Here is a 19,815-nt window from a genome sequence, read left to right as displayed (position 1 = left end):
ATTTTGAATTTGACAAATTTAAAATTCTAAAGAATGTCATTTACAAAAAAAATTTTACAATTATTATTATTAAAGTTTCCTAATATAATTATAAAAATATTAATTATAAAACAAAAAAATTTTTTTTAATTTCTTCAATAAATGACATTTAAACTTTTGTCTCTCTAAAATTTTAACTTTTTTTTTTATAATACATATCTTTACAAATATTTTTTAAAGTTCAAAAAAATAATATATTTTTATATGTATACACCATAAATAATTTCTTTTTACGAATAATACAATTTTGTCATCGCTTATGAAAATTCGACCCAATAGTAACTAATTGATCCATCATGGAATTATCGCAACTTTGAGAACACTGGGAAGACGTTTGAATTTTAATATGGCAAAAAGTGTTTGATGAATTATCATCCATTTGTTCTAGGCTACATTGTTTTTTATTATAAATAGAATCATATTCAGTTTCAGCAGTAGCACCAGTTCCACTGACAGCACCAGGAGCTTTACGTTTAAAATTTAAATGATTGGAATCATGTCTCATGGGTGTAGCAAAAGATGATCTTGTTTTGCGTGGCTGATAATCAGGCATTGCTTGCATTCTTTCTAATGCTGCATGAAGTGGCAATAACCCAACAGCAAATGGAATTTCTTTACTCATTGAGTATTCAGGTATTTTAGTTGCAGCATCGTGATTTTCAATAACATCTGACATATCACCCCACAATGCACGTTCCACTGATGCTATTGTATTTAATTTAATTGGAGAATACCCATCAGTATCTAAAGGTTCAACTTTTGTAATCTTGCTATTTTTTATTTTATTTCTTGACTTGTCATCCTTCATTTTAGCTAGACAACGTGAACTACCAGCATTTTTAGATGTAAGTTTTGTATTATTTCTTGGACGTGGATTATTTACACTTCTTTTTGAAACACTATTTTCATCAGAGACTCTTCCATTAGTTGACAATTCTTTTATACGTTTAGCTTTAGTTAATGATTTACTCAAGCTTTTAAATTCAACATGCTTATCCTTAATTTTTTGTGTTTCTTCGCTATTGTTATTCACAGAATCATCAGTTTCTAACTGATTAAGACGAACACTGCGTCGTAGTATTGGCATCTGTCCCATAGAAATATTATCATTGTCTACAGAAAACAACTCTTTGATCTGGCGTATACTTTTGTGATTAGGAATAATTGTTCTTTCAGTATCTATTTCTTCATAAACAATCCTTTGCCGATCTCTTATCAATGCATTTGTTTGATTTAATGTGCTACCTATTATATAATGAATATTATCCGTATTCATACTCCAAACTCGATCAGTTGCATTCATGTCTAAAGCTAAGGACGGCAAAGTAACAGGTGCTGTATCACATGATAAATCGATACAATCGATTTTATCTGATTTTATTAACATATTTGATGTACAGAACGATGAAAATTTTTTAGAATTTGTTAATTTTCGCTTTTTGTACGTATAAACTTTTGAACACTCACCGACTTCACTGGGGAGGTCTGATAAATCTAAATTACTCTCTAAATTTTCTAACTTATTATTACAACTATGTGAACATGTTTCATCTTTACTCTCATTATCAACATTGCATAAAACATCGTTCAATATTAAATTATTGTTATCCATAAATAGTGCTTGATTGTCACAATGGATATAATTATTTAGTTTCTTGTTGTTTAAATTATTAACGTTCTCTTGAAAAAAATTTGCTGACTTATTTTCATTTGATCGTGTGGCTAATTTGTTTGTACTCTCAATAATATCGCAAAATATTGCAGCTTCATGTTCATTATTATCTACAGATGTATCGATTAAGTCTACTAATGTATCTTCTAATTCTATTACAGTATGTTCTAGTTCCACTGGTTGATTATGTTTTGAATTTTTACTATCGGATAGTTCAGTTGCTGGTGATGATAGCTTCTCTGCTGGCTCTCTACCGCTCAGTTTAACTTGAACACAATTATGGGTCACTGAACTATTATTTGTGTTGCTTAAATCTTGGTCTAAATTTGATGATTTATCGGTATCATCAATGTAATTTTTTGTTGACATCATACACTGAACAATGGACTCGAGATCTTTTACCTGTAATAATTAATTGTTAATGATCGAAAGTATCGGATAGTAAATTCTCTGAGAATATTTTTTACTATAATATGAGTTATTATAATAACATAAGACTGGTAATTATTTAGATGTGTAGCTCCACCGTTTTTTAGCCACGAAAAATTGAAAAATCATTAATAAAATATTTCAATTGATTTTGTCCTTCCTCATCGTGGATTTACAACACTTTCATTAAAAATTTACAAATTTATTTTTTTTTTATAGTTGAAAAATTAATAGGATGTATACTTGTTTTGCTTGTTATTAATATGTTTTAAGGAGGTTCAATATCAATTTTTTTTTTCTTAAAGAGCATGAATAACTAAAGAGAAAAGAAGTCATGATGTCATGATTCAAACATTTTTTATAAATATTTGAAAAACTGGTGGAGTTGAACATCTCAAAAATTACCATAGTATTTTTTATGTAATAAGTAATATGTAGATGTTTCATCTATTAATAGAATTAACATATATTGCACTGAGTTTATAAAGAAAAACTTGTCTATCAAGAAATTATCATGATACATTTTGGTCTAATTATAATCTACTAGTTAGAAAAACTACTTTAAAAATATTCATGATAATAGACTGATTAATTACGTAATCAAAACATGAACATAAAATGGAAATTTTCATCATTTTGTAGGCGAAAAAGAAGAAAAACTTTCCAAAAGTCATAAATGATTTTACCAAATAAAAATTCTACTTATTCAGTCTGTCACATGTCTCACAGATAAATTTTCATTTCAATGAAATATTTACTATTGTATCTATTCTACATCTCCAGTAGTTTTTGTAGTAATTAAAAATTATATTTAAAATTTCTAATTTCATCTCGTTATAATTAACACACTTTTTGTTATTTTTGTTATTTCATTTTCTCACCACGGAAGACTAAAAATAGATTAAAGATTCCAAACCAAGAATACAAATCCAGATATTACAATGAATAAGAAAAATTAATGTAAAAATAATTATTATCATAAAAATATTTCGAAATATTATCTGAAATGTACCTTCAACATATAATAATTAGTCTCCAATTAATTAAATGCTGACAGCATTACAATTGATACTGCTATGTTTAATCAATTGATTACATCAAAACCTCAATAATCATAATTTATTAATTATTACTTACTTTAAAAACATGGGCAGCTTCTAACAATGGCTTTAAATGGCAATGAGCTATTGTAGTTTCACCACAATACATAAATTCAACCATTGCTTTAAGAATATCAAAGTCCAAGTCTTTCAATAATATTATTGGCTCTTGACCTAAATCTTGCTCCAGCATTTCCTAAATAAACGAATGATTAATAATTATCAGTTATTATATAATTTAATCAAATATTTGATTAGTTGATAAATCAAATTACTACAGTTTTTTGCATTAATAATAAATTAAATTGAGAAGCCGCAATTCAAAAGTATTTTTTTCAATTTTAAAACAATCAAGAATTTAAATGAGTGTAAAATTAACAGACAAATGATTTTTGAATAATTTTAAATAGAATGGTGGTTAAAAAGTCTTTTCAATCACACAGAAATAGTTTTTAAAAGGTTCCAAGTGCATTTTCTGTATTATTATTTTTGTAATGAATATTTATTCGTAAATTTGAAAAGAATTGACAGATGTCTGCTACAATCATACACATGGATTAAAAAACTAGAATGTTGTTTTCATAAGAGAAATAATTGAAAAAGATTAATAGAGTTTAGAGATCTTTTAAAGAATTTAATTAATATTATTTTCCTAAAAATTCACCAATATCACCAAAATTACTAAATCATTTTGTAAAAAGTATAGTAATTATAGTCTGACGATAACAATGCTCCAAAAATAAAAAGTTGACATCATGCCTAGCCATAGAAGGACCATAAATTTAGCTTGAAAAATAAAAATAGTCAGTTAGATTATTATATAAAATTATTTAAAAATGTTCGCAGATAAATTAATTTTCATTGAAACTATTCAATACATGATGTTGAAAAAAAAAGACATCTAACAGTTTTTAGAACTTCAACCGAAAAAAAAAAAAAATTATAAATAGGAATTTCAACGAGCTATGATGGTAAGTTTTTTTATATATATTTTTTTAGCAACTAATTTATTCTTTAACTAAAAGCAAAAAATGATAAAGTGTCTCCTGATTTCAATATCACTTAAATATCGATGAAACTGAAACTAATAGGCGTATAATAGTTTTCTAAAATTTTTCTCAACAAATAAATGATTGAAAACAAAATTCCATTTCTGAAAATAAGAAAAAATTTATTTATGTAATTTTCAAAAACAATTTTTCAAGCTGTAATTTATTTACTTAAAAATTAAAAATCAATTAGATATCTGTTGATTTAAATACTATTTACATGTTGATGAAATTCATACAAAAATTCTCCAATAGTTAAGAGAAAAGTAACCTTCTGAACTTCAGCTCCTCAGTTGTGATCATTTAAGTAAAATGAAACATACCTCAAAATAAAGACTACATGAAGCTAGTACTAGCTTATGTACACGTAGTTTTTGTTCTTGACAAATCAAAGTAACATCCACAAGTGCTTGTTTAGCTAATAAACCGCTGAATCTCTCGGTGATACTTGCTGCATGGCCGGACCACTGCAAAATATACTCTTTGCTCGTCTCCTTCATTGCTATTTCTGTGAAAGCCTCTAATCGAGGACCACATCTCATTATAAATTTATAAGCATCAATATATATATATATATATATATATATATATATATATATATATATATATATATATATATATATATTAAAAAAATTTGCAAATCATAATATACAACTAATCAATTAACTACAGATTTCGTAAATTAATTATCTAAAAATATGTGACGTTATATTCATAAATCTAGAGTAATATGTTTTATGTTTTATACTATATTGAGCTGAGAGAATTAATTTTGGATGCAACGAAATCTGTGATTAAAAAAATTGAGTATAATGATTTATATTTATATTCATAGATGTAAAATAGAATATAATTTTTTATTACCTGTTAGAAAAGTAACAACTCCAAGTAGCTCGTAATTATTATCCCTTAAGGTTGATGATGATGATGAATAATTATAATTATTCAATTAACGTATGTGACAAATATTTACAATCATCGAATGAAAATATTGGACAGTTTTTTGAAGGCTTGAAAAATATTCAAGGAACATTATACCAGCTGAGAAAGTTATCTCAGTACTTATTTATTTTTTTTTTTATTTAGTATATTTTATATTGTATATCTATGCTGTCTATACCCTATGTCTACGTCAGAAGTTGCAAATTTCACTGACGATACTGATGATTATGATCATGGTTGCGATAACAAGTTAATAAAGATAATAATGACAACTGTAATGATATTGTTCGATGAAAATTAAGACACGATCTCACCCATTTTTTTTGTATATCATACACACACAATCTAATCATCACAAACAAGCAATTGAGGCAAGCCTTCGACGTTTAGTATTTAAACGATCAGTTCAGTTTCAGTATATATTCAAGTATACGTATATTTCACTATATTTATATATACCTACAATATATGTATATATGTGTGTAAAAATATATATTGTGGATATTCTTTTGCAATTATGATTTTATTTAGGGGCTCGAGCAGGTTCAACCAACCAATTTTTAATGATAATTATAATTTTACTGACGTTAGTTTATTTTTCATTTTGTATCTACGATTATGCAGTTTTATTTACTGATATATTTTTTTTGGAGCAAGAATTTAGGTATATTCATTGTAATAAAAAAAATAATAATAAAAAGCATAATAATTATGACAGAAGTATAGTACAGAATATAGAAACTAGAAACCCTCCGACTAGTGACTAGTGAAAGGAAGGAGACACTTCGCGTATCTTCGGCTCTTACCGGAGCGATGCTGCAACAAATTAAGGTCAACATTTTTGTTATGGAGAGTATTTCTAGAAAGATAATGGTGGTGCTGTTTATAAATAAAATTTGCGCGCGGAAGTTCAAATAACGATTTATAATGCTGGGAATAGTGGTGTCCTACAGTTATTGTTTAAAATTATCAAATTGCGATGTCATTCCGTACTAAATCCACTGGTTTTAAAAATCCTATTTTTTTTAATATGCTCATTTTGCACGATTCATGATGCGAAGCATCAGAGAGTGCTTTACGATCGAAAAATTTGTTTCGCTCTATTGAAAAAAAGAAATTTTTTTTATTTTAGAAAATTTGACAAATTTTGTTTCAATTAAATAAAAAAAAATCGGGCCTGTCCGGGATGAGCGGGAATAGTTGTCAAATTGATTAAAGTTTCTTTTTCAGAAAAAAAAATAAAAAGAAAAGTGACCAACTTTGAAAAAATAACGATTTTGCTAAAAAAAAACCGATTATTTTATTCGCTGGGTGCGTGACCCCACCGCCACCTGACGATACAACTTACGGTGGCTTTTTTAAGAAAATTTACATGTATTAGATGCCAAATAGTTATTTAAACAATTAAATAAACTTGAAAAAAATTTGTTTTCTATGTAAAATGTGACATATTACACAGAATGTAGATTAAATTAAAAATTTTTTCTTGGGTCAGTTGAAAATAGTAAGGAAAATAAACACAATAACTAAAACAAATCTCAAGTGAATTAGGTTAATCAGTGTTAAAATCTGTCAAGGTGTTTATTGTTAAATTAATATTAAATGAAAAATCCGTATCAATATTAAATATATAACAATCTGAAATTATATAAAAAATAACGAATAGCTCTATTTAACATAACTTTATATTTACGAATATATCTTAAATTTTTATATTCTTTATTTAATTTTGCAATCTATTACCCATAATATTATTTTTCAACCACAAACTTTAATAAAGGGTAAAAATTTAATCCTGGCTGAACATATGAGAGATGTTGAGCAGCAGCTATCCATTTTTTTCGCTGATTTAATTTCCAATTGACAACCGGAAACTTATAAAATTTACAATCACTATTTCTACTAGTATTTTTACAATTAACTACACAACAATTTTGATGACCCATTTTATTTTATTTATTTAAATAAACTAACACACGTGTTATTTTCATAGCTTTTAGTAATAAAGAGCCACCCTTAGTTCTGTATTGTCCCGCAGCGGGCGCTGACATCAGTTTTGTGTTCCCCACTATGCCTTACGCACCCAGCGAATAGAATTGACTAGCTGTTACCCGCCCGCTCCGCTGGGCACTTAGCATTGTATTTAGAATTTAATAGAATTGTATTTTTAGATCTAGACTTGAAATTAAATTCGAGTATTGTTTTGACTTGCACAGATTCCGAATTCCATCGGATTGGCCGGTACCTTTTATCCATGTGATTATTCTAGCAAATACTCATTGTAACTTTCAATGTGCAATCACTAACATTCTCGTGGCTTTCTTCCAAAAATGAATAATAATTAACATAAAGAAAAAAATTTGAAATAAGCATTGAAAGTTTCAGTTAAAGTGATCGCAGGTCTCATAAGTGAAGTTGAAATCGGGCTAGCTTAAAGTGCGACGAATTTTGCTGTTATCTATGATTCTATCAAATTTGATATCTGTAGGAACAGTATTTGAAGAATGTAAATTTTTTTACAACTATTACTCCCGCACTCCTATGTTGGGGAGGAATTTTGTAAGATTCTATTTGAGATGATTTCTACATTATAAATAAACGGTTCCAACAAAACTTTGAGTCCGTAGAAACTATTGTTTGAAAATGAGAGATTTACATTGTTCACGCCCCCGCATTCCCTTTTGGGGTTAGAATTCGATAAATTCCATTCTCAGCTGAACTTGACATTATAAACGAAAATTCCTACTAAATTTGGAGTCTGTAGAAATTACAGTTTGGAAATTAAAATTTTAGATTTTAAAATCCACCCCCGCAATCCCTATCAGAAGTAGAATTTTTTGAAATCCGTTTTGAGATGATCTCCTCATGACAAATAAAAGATTCCTACCAAATTTACAGCTTTTAAAAGCTATGTTTTGGAACTTAAGATCTTTAGTTGTTAACACCCATCCCCGTAGTCCTTGTTGGGGGTGGTTTCTCGTAAAATCCGCTCGTAGATTATTTCTATGTCACATATAGAAGGTTCCTACCAAATTTGGAGTCTATAAGAGCTATGTATTACAAACGGGAATTTTTCATTGTGAACGCCCCACAATCTTTTTGAGGGTGGGATATAGTAAAATTCGTTCATGAATTATTTCTACATTACATATAGAAGATTCCTACCAAATTTAGAGCATGTAGGCCCTATAGCTTGGAAATTTAAAATTTTCATTGTTAACACCCACCCCCGAAATCCATATTGGGAATAGGTTGTCATAAAATCCGCTCTTAGATCATTGATACCTCACATATAGCAGATTCTTACTAAATTTGAAGCATATAGGAGCTACACCTTAGAAATACAAAATTTTCATTGTTAACACCCACCCCCGCAACCCCCTGTGGGGTGGGATATCGTAGAATTCTTTTATAAATTATTTTTACATCACTAACAGAAGATTCCTACCAAATTTGGAGTCGATAGGAGCTATAGCTTGAAAATTAAAAATGTTCATTGTTAATACCCACCCCTGCAACACCCTGTAGGGGTAAGATATCGTAAAATTCGTTCATGAATTATTTTTACATCACTTACAGAAGATTTCTACCAAATTTGAAGTTGATGGGACCTATAGCTTGAAAATTAAAAAATTTCATTGTTAATAGCCACCCCCGCAACCCCCTGTGGGGGTGAGATATCGTAAAATTCGTTCATAGATTATTTCTACATCTCTTACAGAAGATTCCTACCAAATTTGGAGTCGATAGAAGCTATAGTTTAAAAACGGGAATTTTTCATTGTTAACGCCCCCGCAAACCCCTTTGGGGGAGGAATTTCTTAAAATCCGTTCTTAGCTGACCTCTACATGGTGAAAGTAATATTCCTACCAAATTTCAAGTCTCTAGGTCTTACAGTTCCAGAGATATCGTGATGAGTGAGTATATACGTGGAAATCTCTTATATATATACTAGCTGTTACCCGCCCGCTCCGCTGGGCGCTTTATAGAATTGTATTTTTAGATCTAGACTTAAAATTTAATTGGAGTATTGTTTTGACTTGCACAGATTCCAAATTCCATCAAATTGGCCTGTATCTTTTATCCATGTGATTATTCTAGCTAAAATTCATTGTAACTTTTAATGTGCAATCACTATTACATTCCCGTGGCTTTCTTCCAAAAATGAATAATAATTGACACGGAGAAAAAAAATTTGAAATGAGCATTGATAGTTTTAGTTAAAGTAATTGCAGGTCTCATAAGTGAAGTTAAAATCTGCCTAGCTTAAATTGCAACGAATTTCGCCGTTAATTAAAATTTCCTCCATAATATCAATTATACATAGAAAATTATTTGTACTTGTTTTTTACAAATTTTCTTAAAATGAGTAGCCAAATTTCTTTTCTATATCTCATGTGTTTAGAAAATGCAATGATTTTAATCTGTTACATTTTCGCGATCCCGTAATAAGAACAATTCATCGGTTATGTGATCAGCAAAAATAAAATGTATGTAAAATTCTTAGTCCGTTGACGGAATAGCTACATGTAATGTTAAAGTTTGGAAACGTTACAATGAATTTTTTGCCGCTGCCAAAGAGACGATTGTTGTAAGAAAATATCACTATTAAGAAAGAAAAAAAGTTTAGAAAATCCAAATGAGCATGCCTTAAGCGCTCATGTCATACATAAATTATTTAGATCATAACAAAAATTATTCGTTTTTAATTTGAATTTTCCTGTGAGTAGTATTATCCCCTCTGTAGGTCGAACTAAAGAAAAATTTTAACAGATGATAAAACAGTTAGTAATTATACCATCATGTATGTATAGTTTCTGCTTGTTTATAGTTATTTCAATCCTGTTTATGAAAAATGATATATAGGCTGCCGAAATCGCAGAAAAAGTCACCGAACTGACAATCGAAAAAAATTAACTGTGTCGTAACGGAATTATTTTGACACGCAATTTTCACAAGGGTTTTGACAAACTTCCTCAGGAATAGAACAAAAAAAAATTAAATCGTGAAAGTGATTTTTGACAAAGTTGTGGTGTTATCAAGCCCAGTGCTCCCGTGAGTACCACGCTCTTATTCATTTAACTCATCAGAAAAACGAGTTTTTTCTGAGAAATCTTATTTATTCGATAAGAAAATTTTTTTAACGTGTTCTGTAGTTACTATAATTTATTTCAATATGCTTTTTATCCATAATTTTTTTCGTTTAAATTATGAAAATCACGTTTTAATCAAAATCACGATTTTGAGGCGAGAGTAGAGCATACCTGCGCGCTTCGCGCTTAAGGCATGCAATATTTAAATCCGTTGACCTTGGAGGCCATCCCGGTATTTGCCTGTTTCTCTTGAGATTCTATCAAATTTTATATTTGTAAGAACTGTATTTGACGAATATGAATTTTATGACAATTATCACTCCCGCACTCCTATGAGGGGGAAGAATTTCGTAAGATCCTATTCAAGAAAATTTCTACATTATAAACAAAATGTTTCAACAAAACTTCGAGTCCATAGAAACTTTTGTTTGGAAATCAGAAATTTTCATTGTTAACGCCCTCACAATCCCTTTTGGGGTTAGAATCGAGAAAATCCATTCTCAGCTAAACTTGACATAGTAGACGAAGATTCCCACCAAATTTAGAATCTGCAGAAGTTATAGTTTGGAGATTAAAATTTTAGATTTTAACACTTACCCCCGCAATCTCTATCGGAAGTAGAATTTTTTGGAATTCTTTTTGAGATGATCTCCCTATGACAAATGAAAGATTCCCTCACGGTTTTCGAAATGCCGCAAAGATTCGGTATTTATTCGATATAAATGCTGTATTTTTACCGTAATACTTCAGTTATTTTAGCCAGTTATTTTGTCGAATTATTACGAAAAAATTACGAAATAAATTCCGAATATTTACGGCAATACAATAGAAAAATTACGGTATATTAACAGCATTCAAACGGTAAATGTACCGCATATTTACTGTATATCTGCGGCACTATTGCAGCAAAAAACCGGAAAAGAAGATCACTACTTTCCATTACCGGCAAAATACCAAAAATATGCTGCTTTACTACTATTTTTCAATAGCTTAAAATTTTTCTTTATAATATTATAAATTATCATGAATAATTTTTAAGAGGTTGATAAATTAATTTCTCTGTTATTATTATTATTATCATTTTTTTTAGTCCAGACCGGGTTTCGAACCCGGATCATTTAGTTACGCGCCGAAGCCTCTTCCAGTTGAGCTATCAGAGACACTATCCGTATCTATTTACTCAGTCACCTAATAAGACTCACCAAGTAATAATCACAACCGTCCATCTTACGGTAGAAAGCATTATATCTTTAATTATATCAGTATAAACGCGGTAAAATTGCAGTATATTTTTACCGTAGAAATACGATTTTATTATTGTAAAATTATAGTAATATTATAGTTAATACATAGATTTTTCACGGTAAAAGTTTTAGTGTTTTACGGTAATTTTATCGTATTATTTCTGAACTTTGCAGCAAAAGTACGGTAGAAATGCTGTATAACCATAGTAAAAAAACTGGCCAAAATAACCACAGAAATACCGTATTATTTCAGAATTATAACGGTTAATTTATGGTAAACGCATTAATACCGAAAATTTACGGTATTTCAAAAACCACGAGGGTTCCTACCTAATTTCAAGTTTGTAGAAGTTCCAGTTAGGAAATGGAAATTTGAAATTCTAACACCCACCCCCGCAATCCCTGTCAGAAGTAGAATTTATTGAAATCCGTTTTGAGATGATCTCTACATGACAAATAAAAGATTCCTACCAAATTTACAGCTTTTAGAAGCTATATTTTGGAAATTAAGATTTTTTTGTCAACACCTACCCCCGCAATCCTTATTGGAGGTGATTCGTCGTAAAATCCGCTCTTAGATTATTTATACATCACACATAGAAGATTCTTACCGAATTTGGAGTCTATCAGTGCTGTATTTTACAAACGGGAAATTTTCATTATCAACGCCCCCGCAATCTCTTTTGGGGTTGGAATTTGATAAAATTCATTCTTAGTCCAACTGGACATCATACATAAAGATTCCCACTGAATTTGAAGTCTGTAGAAGTTACAATTTGAAAATGAAAATTTTAGATTTTAAAACTCACCTCCACAATTCCTATCAGAAGTAGACTTTATTAAAATCCATTTTGAGGTGATCTCTACATTGAGAAATAAAAGACTCCTACCAAATTTAGAGTTTTTAGAAGCTATATTTTGGAAATTAAGATTTTTTATTGTTAACACCCACCCCCACGATCATTGTTAGAGTTGATTCGTTGTAAAATCCATTCTTAGATCATTTCTATATTAGATATAGAAGACTTCTATTAAATTTGGAGTTTATAGGAGCTATAGCTTGGAAATTAAAAATTAAAAGTTATTAAAAGTTATTGGTTTCACCCCGTTTTTCGAAAATCGAGTTTTCATCAGATCTCGACGTTTTGAGGTCCTAGAAAGCTTCCTTGACTATTCCCGCGAGGGTGTCAATATGTCTGTATGTATGTATGTATGTGTTTTTTTTTTTTTTTTTTTTTTTTGTTTTATAGAGGAGGTAAAATACATTTACGCATGGCAGGACTAGGTATTGGTGCCTGGGTATGTCAGACTCAGAAGTCAATATTATTTTGCAACAATACCAACTAAACATCCTCCTCTCTCCTTTCCCCATAGATGTTACAAGGAAGACTGGATCGGGACCGCGTTAGCATTACTTCGATCCAGTCCATGTTGTGTCTCACGACACCAACTTCTTGTTACTACTGGTTTCTAATCCCTTTCTGCGATTTTTTCGTTTAAAAGGCGCTGTGCGTAGGCTGCGACAGCTGACCAGTTTTCTTCTTTTGTGATCATGCAGGTTACCAAGCTCTCAGGGGAGAGCGTTGTGCCTATTATTTCTTAGGTGCTGATTCTGTCGTCCTTCCACCGATCACACTCGAAAAACGTGTGCTCGGCGTTGTCAATTTTGTCTGGGCAGTATTTGCACGTTGGTGTGCTGTGCAAACCCATCTTGAAAAGATAGGCATTGAACTGCCCATGTCCCGTCAATAGCTGGGTCAGGAAGAAGTCCGTGTCCCCGTGCTTTCAAAAAAGCCAGACGTTGATGTTTGGGATCAGGCGCGCTGTCCATCTGCCCGACTCTCCCGATGTCCATCGGTCCTGCCATTCTTGCTGCGTTTCCGCCTTTATCCTCGTTCTTGCGTCCTTCATGTTTTCGTCACTATCTTTAGCGTCATAGAGTTTAACTCTCTCGAACGCTAATAGGTCGATGGGCGTGGCTCCCGCAATGACCAATACAGCCGCTTCGGAAACTGTGCGGTAGGCGCAAGCAACCCTGAGAGCGCCTTGCCGCTGTACTGCTGCTATCTTTCGCCGGTAGGTCTTCTGCTTTAATATGTATGCCCATATCTCAGCTCCATAAAGCAGTACCGAGTGGACTACTTCTAGAAGAACTCTTCTCTTTTTTGTTCTTGGTCCCATGGTGTTGGTCATAATTCTTGCTAGGCTAGACACCGTCTTGCTGGCTTTCTGGCATGCATTATCGAGGTGTTCGCGAAAAGATAGTTTCTCGTCTATCATTACCCCCAGATAGCGCAGGACCCTTGTTGACGTTAGTGTTGTTCCTCCCATGTCCACAGCGAACGGTTTTGGGAACCATTTTTGACGAATCAGAACGACCATCTCGGTTTTGTGCTTGGCGAGTTTTAGGTGGTGTTTATCGAGCCAAGTCTTGACGGCATCAATGGCTTCCCGAACTAGTATTTCGGCCTCCTCTACGCTGTCTACTATTATCGTGGCCGCGACGTCGTCTGCAAAGCCCGTTAGCTCTACTTGCTTTGGTAACAGAATCTTAAGAAGCTCGTCATAGTCGGCATTCCATAAATCGGGCCCCATTATTGAGCCTTGCGGCACGCCAGCCGTTATGGCGTATTCTTGTGGTCCTTCTGTAGTTTCCGCTATTAGCTTTCTTCAAGGTAGTTGTCGATTAGTACCAAATTCTCTGGCTTTACGTCAAATTTGTGTTCCAGAGCGTCTAGAATATCTCCCCAATTCGCGCTGTTAAATGCGTTTTTGACATCTAGCGTGAGGAGAGTGCATACTTTACGAGCTTTGAGGCTACCAGTCCATGCTTCTCTCGCTGTTCCTACGACTGTCTGGATCACGCCGACTGTTGAACGTCCTTTCTGGAAGCCATGTTGGTTTGCGGCAAAGCCTCCAGCACGATTGATGTCGTTTCGTAGTCTTCCCTGTATAAGCTTTTCGAGCAATTTCCCAGCAATGTCCAGCATGCAAAGTGGTCTGAACGACGAGGGTGTTACAGGGCCACCTTCGCCTTTATCTAGCAGAACCAATCTCTGCCGCTTCCAGACCGCGGGAAACGTGCCAGTTGCCAAGCATGCGTTGTAGGTGTTCAGCAGTATGTCTGGGTACTTCAGGGCTACATTCTTGATCACCGATGCTGGGATGCCATCAGGGCTGGGTGCCTTTCCTGTATTGAGTGACTTGGCCGCGTCTTGTAGTTCCTTAGTTGTGAAGGGTGTTACTTCGCTGTTTTTAGTGTAGTGTTTCTTCTCTCGCGGCGGGTGTTTGGGGAAAAGCTCTGCTACAATGCTGTCCACTAAGGCTGGAGACTTTGGCGCCTCTGGTGGAGCCTTTCCAAGTCGTTTGGTGACAATTTGGTAGGCTTTACCCCAGATATCTTTATCAAGGTCGTTACAGATCTCTTGCCACAATTTCGCTTTGCTTGCTTTGATTGCCCGGTTTAGGTTCTTTTTGGCCTGCTTATACTCGCTCAAATGTAGATCTTGATTGGGGGAGCGTTTCGCACCTCTCGTTGCTAGCCGACGTAGTCTGTGGCATTTTTTCCGGAGTTCTGCTATGTTTGTTGACCACCAGAACGCCGGCCTGGGGAAACTCTCATTTTTCAGCCGCGGCATAGAGGCGTCACATGCGGCAGCAATTTCCTTCATCGTATTTAGCACTGTCTTTTCCGTCTCGCTGCAGGTATTCGGAGTCGGGTTGTTCTGAAGGAAAGACCAGCTTCGTGCAAGTGAAGCTTGCAATGCCTCTGAATCAAGCCTCTTGGCATTCCACTTCCGCTTAAAAAGGTCGAGTTGTGAAACCGAAGCAGATGCCAATCCAACGTTGAATGTCACGAACTGGTGATCACTGCCGCTGTATTCTTCGGATACAGTCCAGTCTTCGATCATATTGGCAGTCCTTGGAGTCACCAACGAGATGTCGAGGATGGATTCTTGGTACACTGGTCTTCTAAAGGTCGTGGGGCTCCCGGTGTTCAGCACTATAAGGTCGAGTCTAGCCGCGACGTCAGCGACCTCGTTACTTCTGGTGGCGGAGAAAGCAGCGCTCCACTCAGCCGATTTAGTGTTGAAGTCTCCGGCTACGATGACTTCGCCGTCGAATTTAGTGACCGCATTTTCTATATTTGCCAGTTTCTGTCGGAACACACTAATCCCTTCGTTAGGTGAGAGATAGACGCTCATGAAGTAGGTTGTGGGGGTTTGAATCCAGACAAAACCTGCTCCACTTCCACTGTTGTTGACGATAACGTTCTTTGTGTTCACAATCCAAATTGCTGCCATGCCAGTTTCGTCTGCGAACCATGTTTTACCTTCGATGTTTAGATATTGCTCGCAGATAAAGCAGACGTCGATTTTATCTTCAAAGACACGCTGGCGCAGTGTCCTATTCAGGTCGCCTTGTAGTATGCGTGTCATTTCTGCCCTCTCGTGGCTTCTACAAGTGCTGTGCGGAATGCCTTGCAAGCTCCAGTGCCAGAAATATGGCATAGACCATCCTGGGCATTTTTGTCAAGAGCACAAAGGAAGTATTTTGGCTTCTCCGTGCAGTTTACGGCCTTGTGGTTCTCTCCGTCACATTTGTAGCAGCACTTGTTTCTGTCTGGTCCCGCACACTGACGTGTTTGGTGTCCAAAACCAAGACATTTAAAACAGCGTGTTACTTTTGCAACTGGGCGTATACGACAGTTCACCCAACCGATCATTATACGGGCCTTGTCAAGGGCCTTAATCGCACTGACCTCGTCTACTTCGCAGAAGGCTGCCCGATTGCCTCGTGGTGTGGGTTTTGTCAAATTTACCCGTTTGACCTCCAGGCTGTCAGTGAATTCACGTTTAAGTGCTTCACGGACTTCGCTCTCGGTAGAGATTTCATCCAAGTCGAGGATCCCGATCGTTGTTGTTGGTGTTAGCGTCTTGACTGTGCCGATGTTTGCAGTGGCTGCCTTTACTGCATCGGTGAAAGCCTTGCTGTCTTCGGTCTTTCGAGCCATTTCAAGGAGAACGCCTCCGTGTTTCGTCTTTTTAATAGACTTTATGTCTACGCCCGTCTCGACAGGGCTTACCTTGGCCTTGATTGCCTTGAGGAGATCGGCGTATGTTCGCCTTTCAGCTGGTTGGACAAGCTTCTTGTTGTTGTCCTCAAGCTTCTTCTTGTTGTTGCCCTCTCCTTGCTGTGATAATTTCTTAGGAGTGACCTGAGGTGGCTGTGATTTTTTGCTCAGACTCGGAGATGTTTGAGTCGTTGACGATTTGTTGGTCAGCCTATATGCCGTACTAATAGACGTAACCAATTTTCTGATCTCATGATGGAGATTCTTCTTGTCTTTTATGAAGTCGGCTAACTCTTCGATCTTGCTGCCGAGCCTCTCGATTGGTGACTGTTGGCCTGTAACGGTCGGTACAGAGTTGATTCTTCCTTGGTAGGTTTGATAAGTGACAGGAGCAAAAGGTCCTCCATTTTTTGGAGGAATGTTGCTCAGCTGTCCGTTCTCTACCATCTAGGCTGATTTCGAACTCCCTGTAACCTTGCTAGCATTGCTAAACAGCAGAGCCATGGGGTCTACTCCGCTGTTCAAACGGTCGCTTGATAACGACGAGTTTAGGCCCATTTGCACGCCTTCCCGCGCCGGCACTGAGGTATCCCCCTTCTGCACCGTAGACGATGTTTGAAATTGATCTGTCATTTTCATATCATCTTTTGCTAGGTTTTGGTCCACCCCGAGTATTCTATTTCCTTGGTACCTGACGCATCTGACGTGCAGATATGCCGGGCATTCCCCTATTCGTCACCTGGGGAGGCGCCCGATGCGGGACCCAGCAAGCCCGACACGAGGTATGTGTGTGTGTGTGTGTGTGTGTTTTTTTTTTTTTTTTTTTTGTAGGGGGGGGAATCCTTTTTACAGATTCTAGGCATAGCTGTTTGGCCTGGATATGTGGCGACTCGACGCAGCGTCATACTAACTCGACACTAACGCCCCTACCCACTAAACCTTAAACCCCTTTTCTTCTTTCCTCTAATCCCTCATGGAAACCGCCGTCAGGCATTACTTCGTGAAGGGAGGATCTAGCTACTGCTCTTCCTTCTGGTGGCTAAGGTGTTAACTATCTTCCTTCTATCTTCTGCTATTTGCTCTTTTTCTTTCGGTGGAACGCAAGTCTTTAAGGACTTCTGTTGCAAACGTGTTGGTAGCGTTCCAGGCAGCTTCTGATGACAACATTGCTTCTACTAGTGAATCTGGTTGCATTCTCTGGTTCAGGATCCTCTCCAGTTCTTCACGCTGTAGATCGAAACGAGGACATACAAAGAAGACGTGCTCCGCGTCTTCAGCAGCTCCTGGGCAGGACGGGCACTCCGAAGAGTCATCGTGCTTAAAGCGGTGTAGATACTCTCGAAAACACCCATGTCCCGACAACATCTGCGTAAGATAGTAATTGACCTCACCGTGATTCCGGTTAAGCCAAATGTCGATCCGAGGTATGAGACGGTGCGTCCACCTACCCTTCTCTGCAGCATCCCATTGTAGTTGCCATCGGCCTATGCTCTTCTGCCGTTCTTCAATTCTAAGTTCTTCCAGGCTCAGTGCAGTTGACCTTTTTCGTTGGTAAAGGGCCCGTCTTTCCTCTGCTAGAACTCTAAGAGGTAGGGTTCCAGCAATGACGCACACTGCTTCTTCTGATATAGTGCGGAAGGCACTAGCTACTCGTAGGGCACTCAGTCGGTATATTGGTCCAGCTTTTCTCCATGATTCTTGGGTTTCCAGTGCATCAGCCCAAATGGATATTCCGTAAGTGAGCACTGATGTGACTACTGATGACAATAGTAGCCTCCTGCTCTGCATTGGGCCTCCGATGTTAGGCATCAACCGTGCGAGACTAGCCCTCACTACTGACGCTTTGGCACTGACATGTTCCACCTGCTGTTTGAAGTTGAGTCGTGCATCCAGCATCACTCCCAGATAACGGATAAATGGTTGTGATGTGATTTCTTGTTCTCCGACTCTCAACTTGATGGTTTCTACCGTTTTCTGCTGGTGATGAGCACTGCCTCGGTTTTATGCTTGGCTAGTTGCAAGTTCATCATGTCCATCCACAAATTGACTCGTCTGAATGTAATATCAAATGCCATTTCTATCTCTTCGAGGTGCTTTGCGACAATCACGACAGCTACGTCATCCGCATATGCTACAAGTTTGACTCCCGTAGGCAATGCTATTCTCAGGAGGCCATCATACATGATGTTCCATAGCAGAGGACCTAAGACTGATCCCTGTGGCACTCCTCCGGAGATTTCGTACACTTCCGTACCATTCGTCGTGTCATATTTCAGGAGCCTGTTCGTGAAGTAGCTCGCTACTATTCTGCGAAGGTATCCTGGTATGTTTTTTGCTTCTAGAGCCCGCATAACGCAGTCCCAGTTAGCGGAGTTGAAGGCATTCTTGATGTCCAAAGCAGCCACCAAGCAGTATTTCTTCTTTCCACCTTTCCATCTCGTTCCGGCGATTGCATCCTTGGCTATATCAACAACCAATTTGATAGCATCCAGAGTTGACCGTCCTTTTCGGAAACCAAACTGGTTCTCTGCTAGGAGTGGATCGACTAAAGCCTCTATTCTCTGATGAATTATGCGCTCGAATATCTTGCCGGCCGTGTCTAACATGCAGAGTGGTCGGTAGGATGACGGTTCTTCCGGCGGCTTTTTCCCCTTCGGAAGTAACACTAGCCGTTGCTGTTTCCACTTCTGGGGAAAAGTCCCTTCCTTCAGGCATGTATCGTAAACGTCCAGGAATAATGTTGGTGCTGCCCTAAGGATTGATTTCAGGGCAATATTAGGAATTCCGTCCAATCCCGGCGCCTTATTATTCCCTACTCGATTTCCTGCCTCTATCAACTCGTCCAACGTGATAGTTGGGATGTCTTCAGAATTGAGCTGCAGGTGAATACCAGCTGTTGGGGAAACAACGTAGTAACAATCTTCTCTAGGAGTTGTGGACACGTAGGTGATGGCATTGGTTGGCATTTCAAGTGGGTCATAACCACCTTATACGGTCTGCCCCATGGATCTTTCTCGACTTCTGCGACCAGTTCCTTCCAGCAGCGACTTTTGCTTTCTTTGATGGCTCTGTTCAGTTCTCGACGGGCCTTTTTATACTCTGCCAACAGCTCTGCGGAGTTAGATCGTCTGTAGCCACGCTGAGACTTTCTTCTTTTTTTAAGACACTTTGAG

The 19,815-nt window shown here is 36.1% G+C and overlaps 1 protein-coding gene across 3 annotated transcripts; it reads right to left on the bottom strand.

The window, feature by feature from the left end:
* Positions 1 to 171: 171 nt before the first annotated feature.
* On the bottom strand, positions 172 to 5,962 carry LOC123265774. 3 transcript variants are annotated; one of them, XM_044729667.1, is made up of 5 exons: positions 5,410 to 5,960; positions 5,154 to 5,299; positions 4,613 to 4,809; positions 3,278 to 3,436; positions 174 to 2,113 (listed from the first exon to the last, which is right to left on the bottom strand). In XM_044729667.1, exons 3-5 carry the CDS (start codon positions 4,787 to 4,789, stop codon positions 290 to 292), a joined length of 2,160 nt encoding a protein of 719 aa, XP_044585602.1. In that variant the 5' UTR covers positions 4,790 to 4,809; positions 5,154 to 5,299; positions 5,410 to 5,960; the 3' UTR covers positions 174 to 289. The 3 variants fall into 3 exon arrangements, with proteins under 3 accessions (XP_044585603.1, XP_044585602.1, XP_044585600.1); XM_044729668.1 differs by having other exon boundaries at positions 172 to 2,113; positions 4,613 to 4,797; positions 5,154 to 5,962; XM_044729665.1 differs by having other exon boundaries at positions 5,154 to 5,960.
* Between the last annotated feature and the right edge of the window lie 13,853 nt (positions 5,963 to 19,815).

The sequence above is a fragment of the Cotesia glomerata genome, linkage group LG5, assembly GCF_020080835.1.
Source record: "Cotesia glomerata isolate CgM1 linkage group LG5, MPM_Cglom_v2.3, whole genome shotgun sequence".
NCBI classification, from domain to species: Eukaryota; Metazoa; Arthropoda; class Insecta; order Hymenoptera; family Braconidae; genus Cotesia; species Cotesia glomerata.
The sequence above is the reverse complement of the archived record's forward strand: the minus strand, read 5'-3'. Positions and strand labels throughout refer to the sequence as shown.

What these genes read in the sequence shown, in the direction of transcription:
- LOC123265774 (XM_044729668.1), bottom strand. Translation starts at nt 4,789, where the DNA reads ATGAAGGAGACGAGCAAAGAGTATATTTTGCAGTGGTCCGGCCATGCA. An exon ending in CATGTAGTCTTTATTTTGAG is followed by an intron (nt 3,437 to 4,612) that starts GTATGTTTCATT and finishes TCGTTTATTTAG; the next exon opens with GAAATGCTGGAGCAAGATTT. An exon ending in AAGCTGCCCATGTTTTTAAA is followed by an intron (nt 2,114 to 3,277) that starts GTAAGTAATAAT and finishes TAATTATTACAG; the next exon opens with GTAAAAGATCTCGAGTCCAT.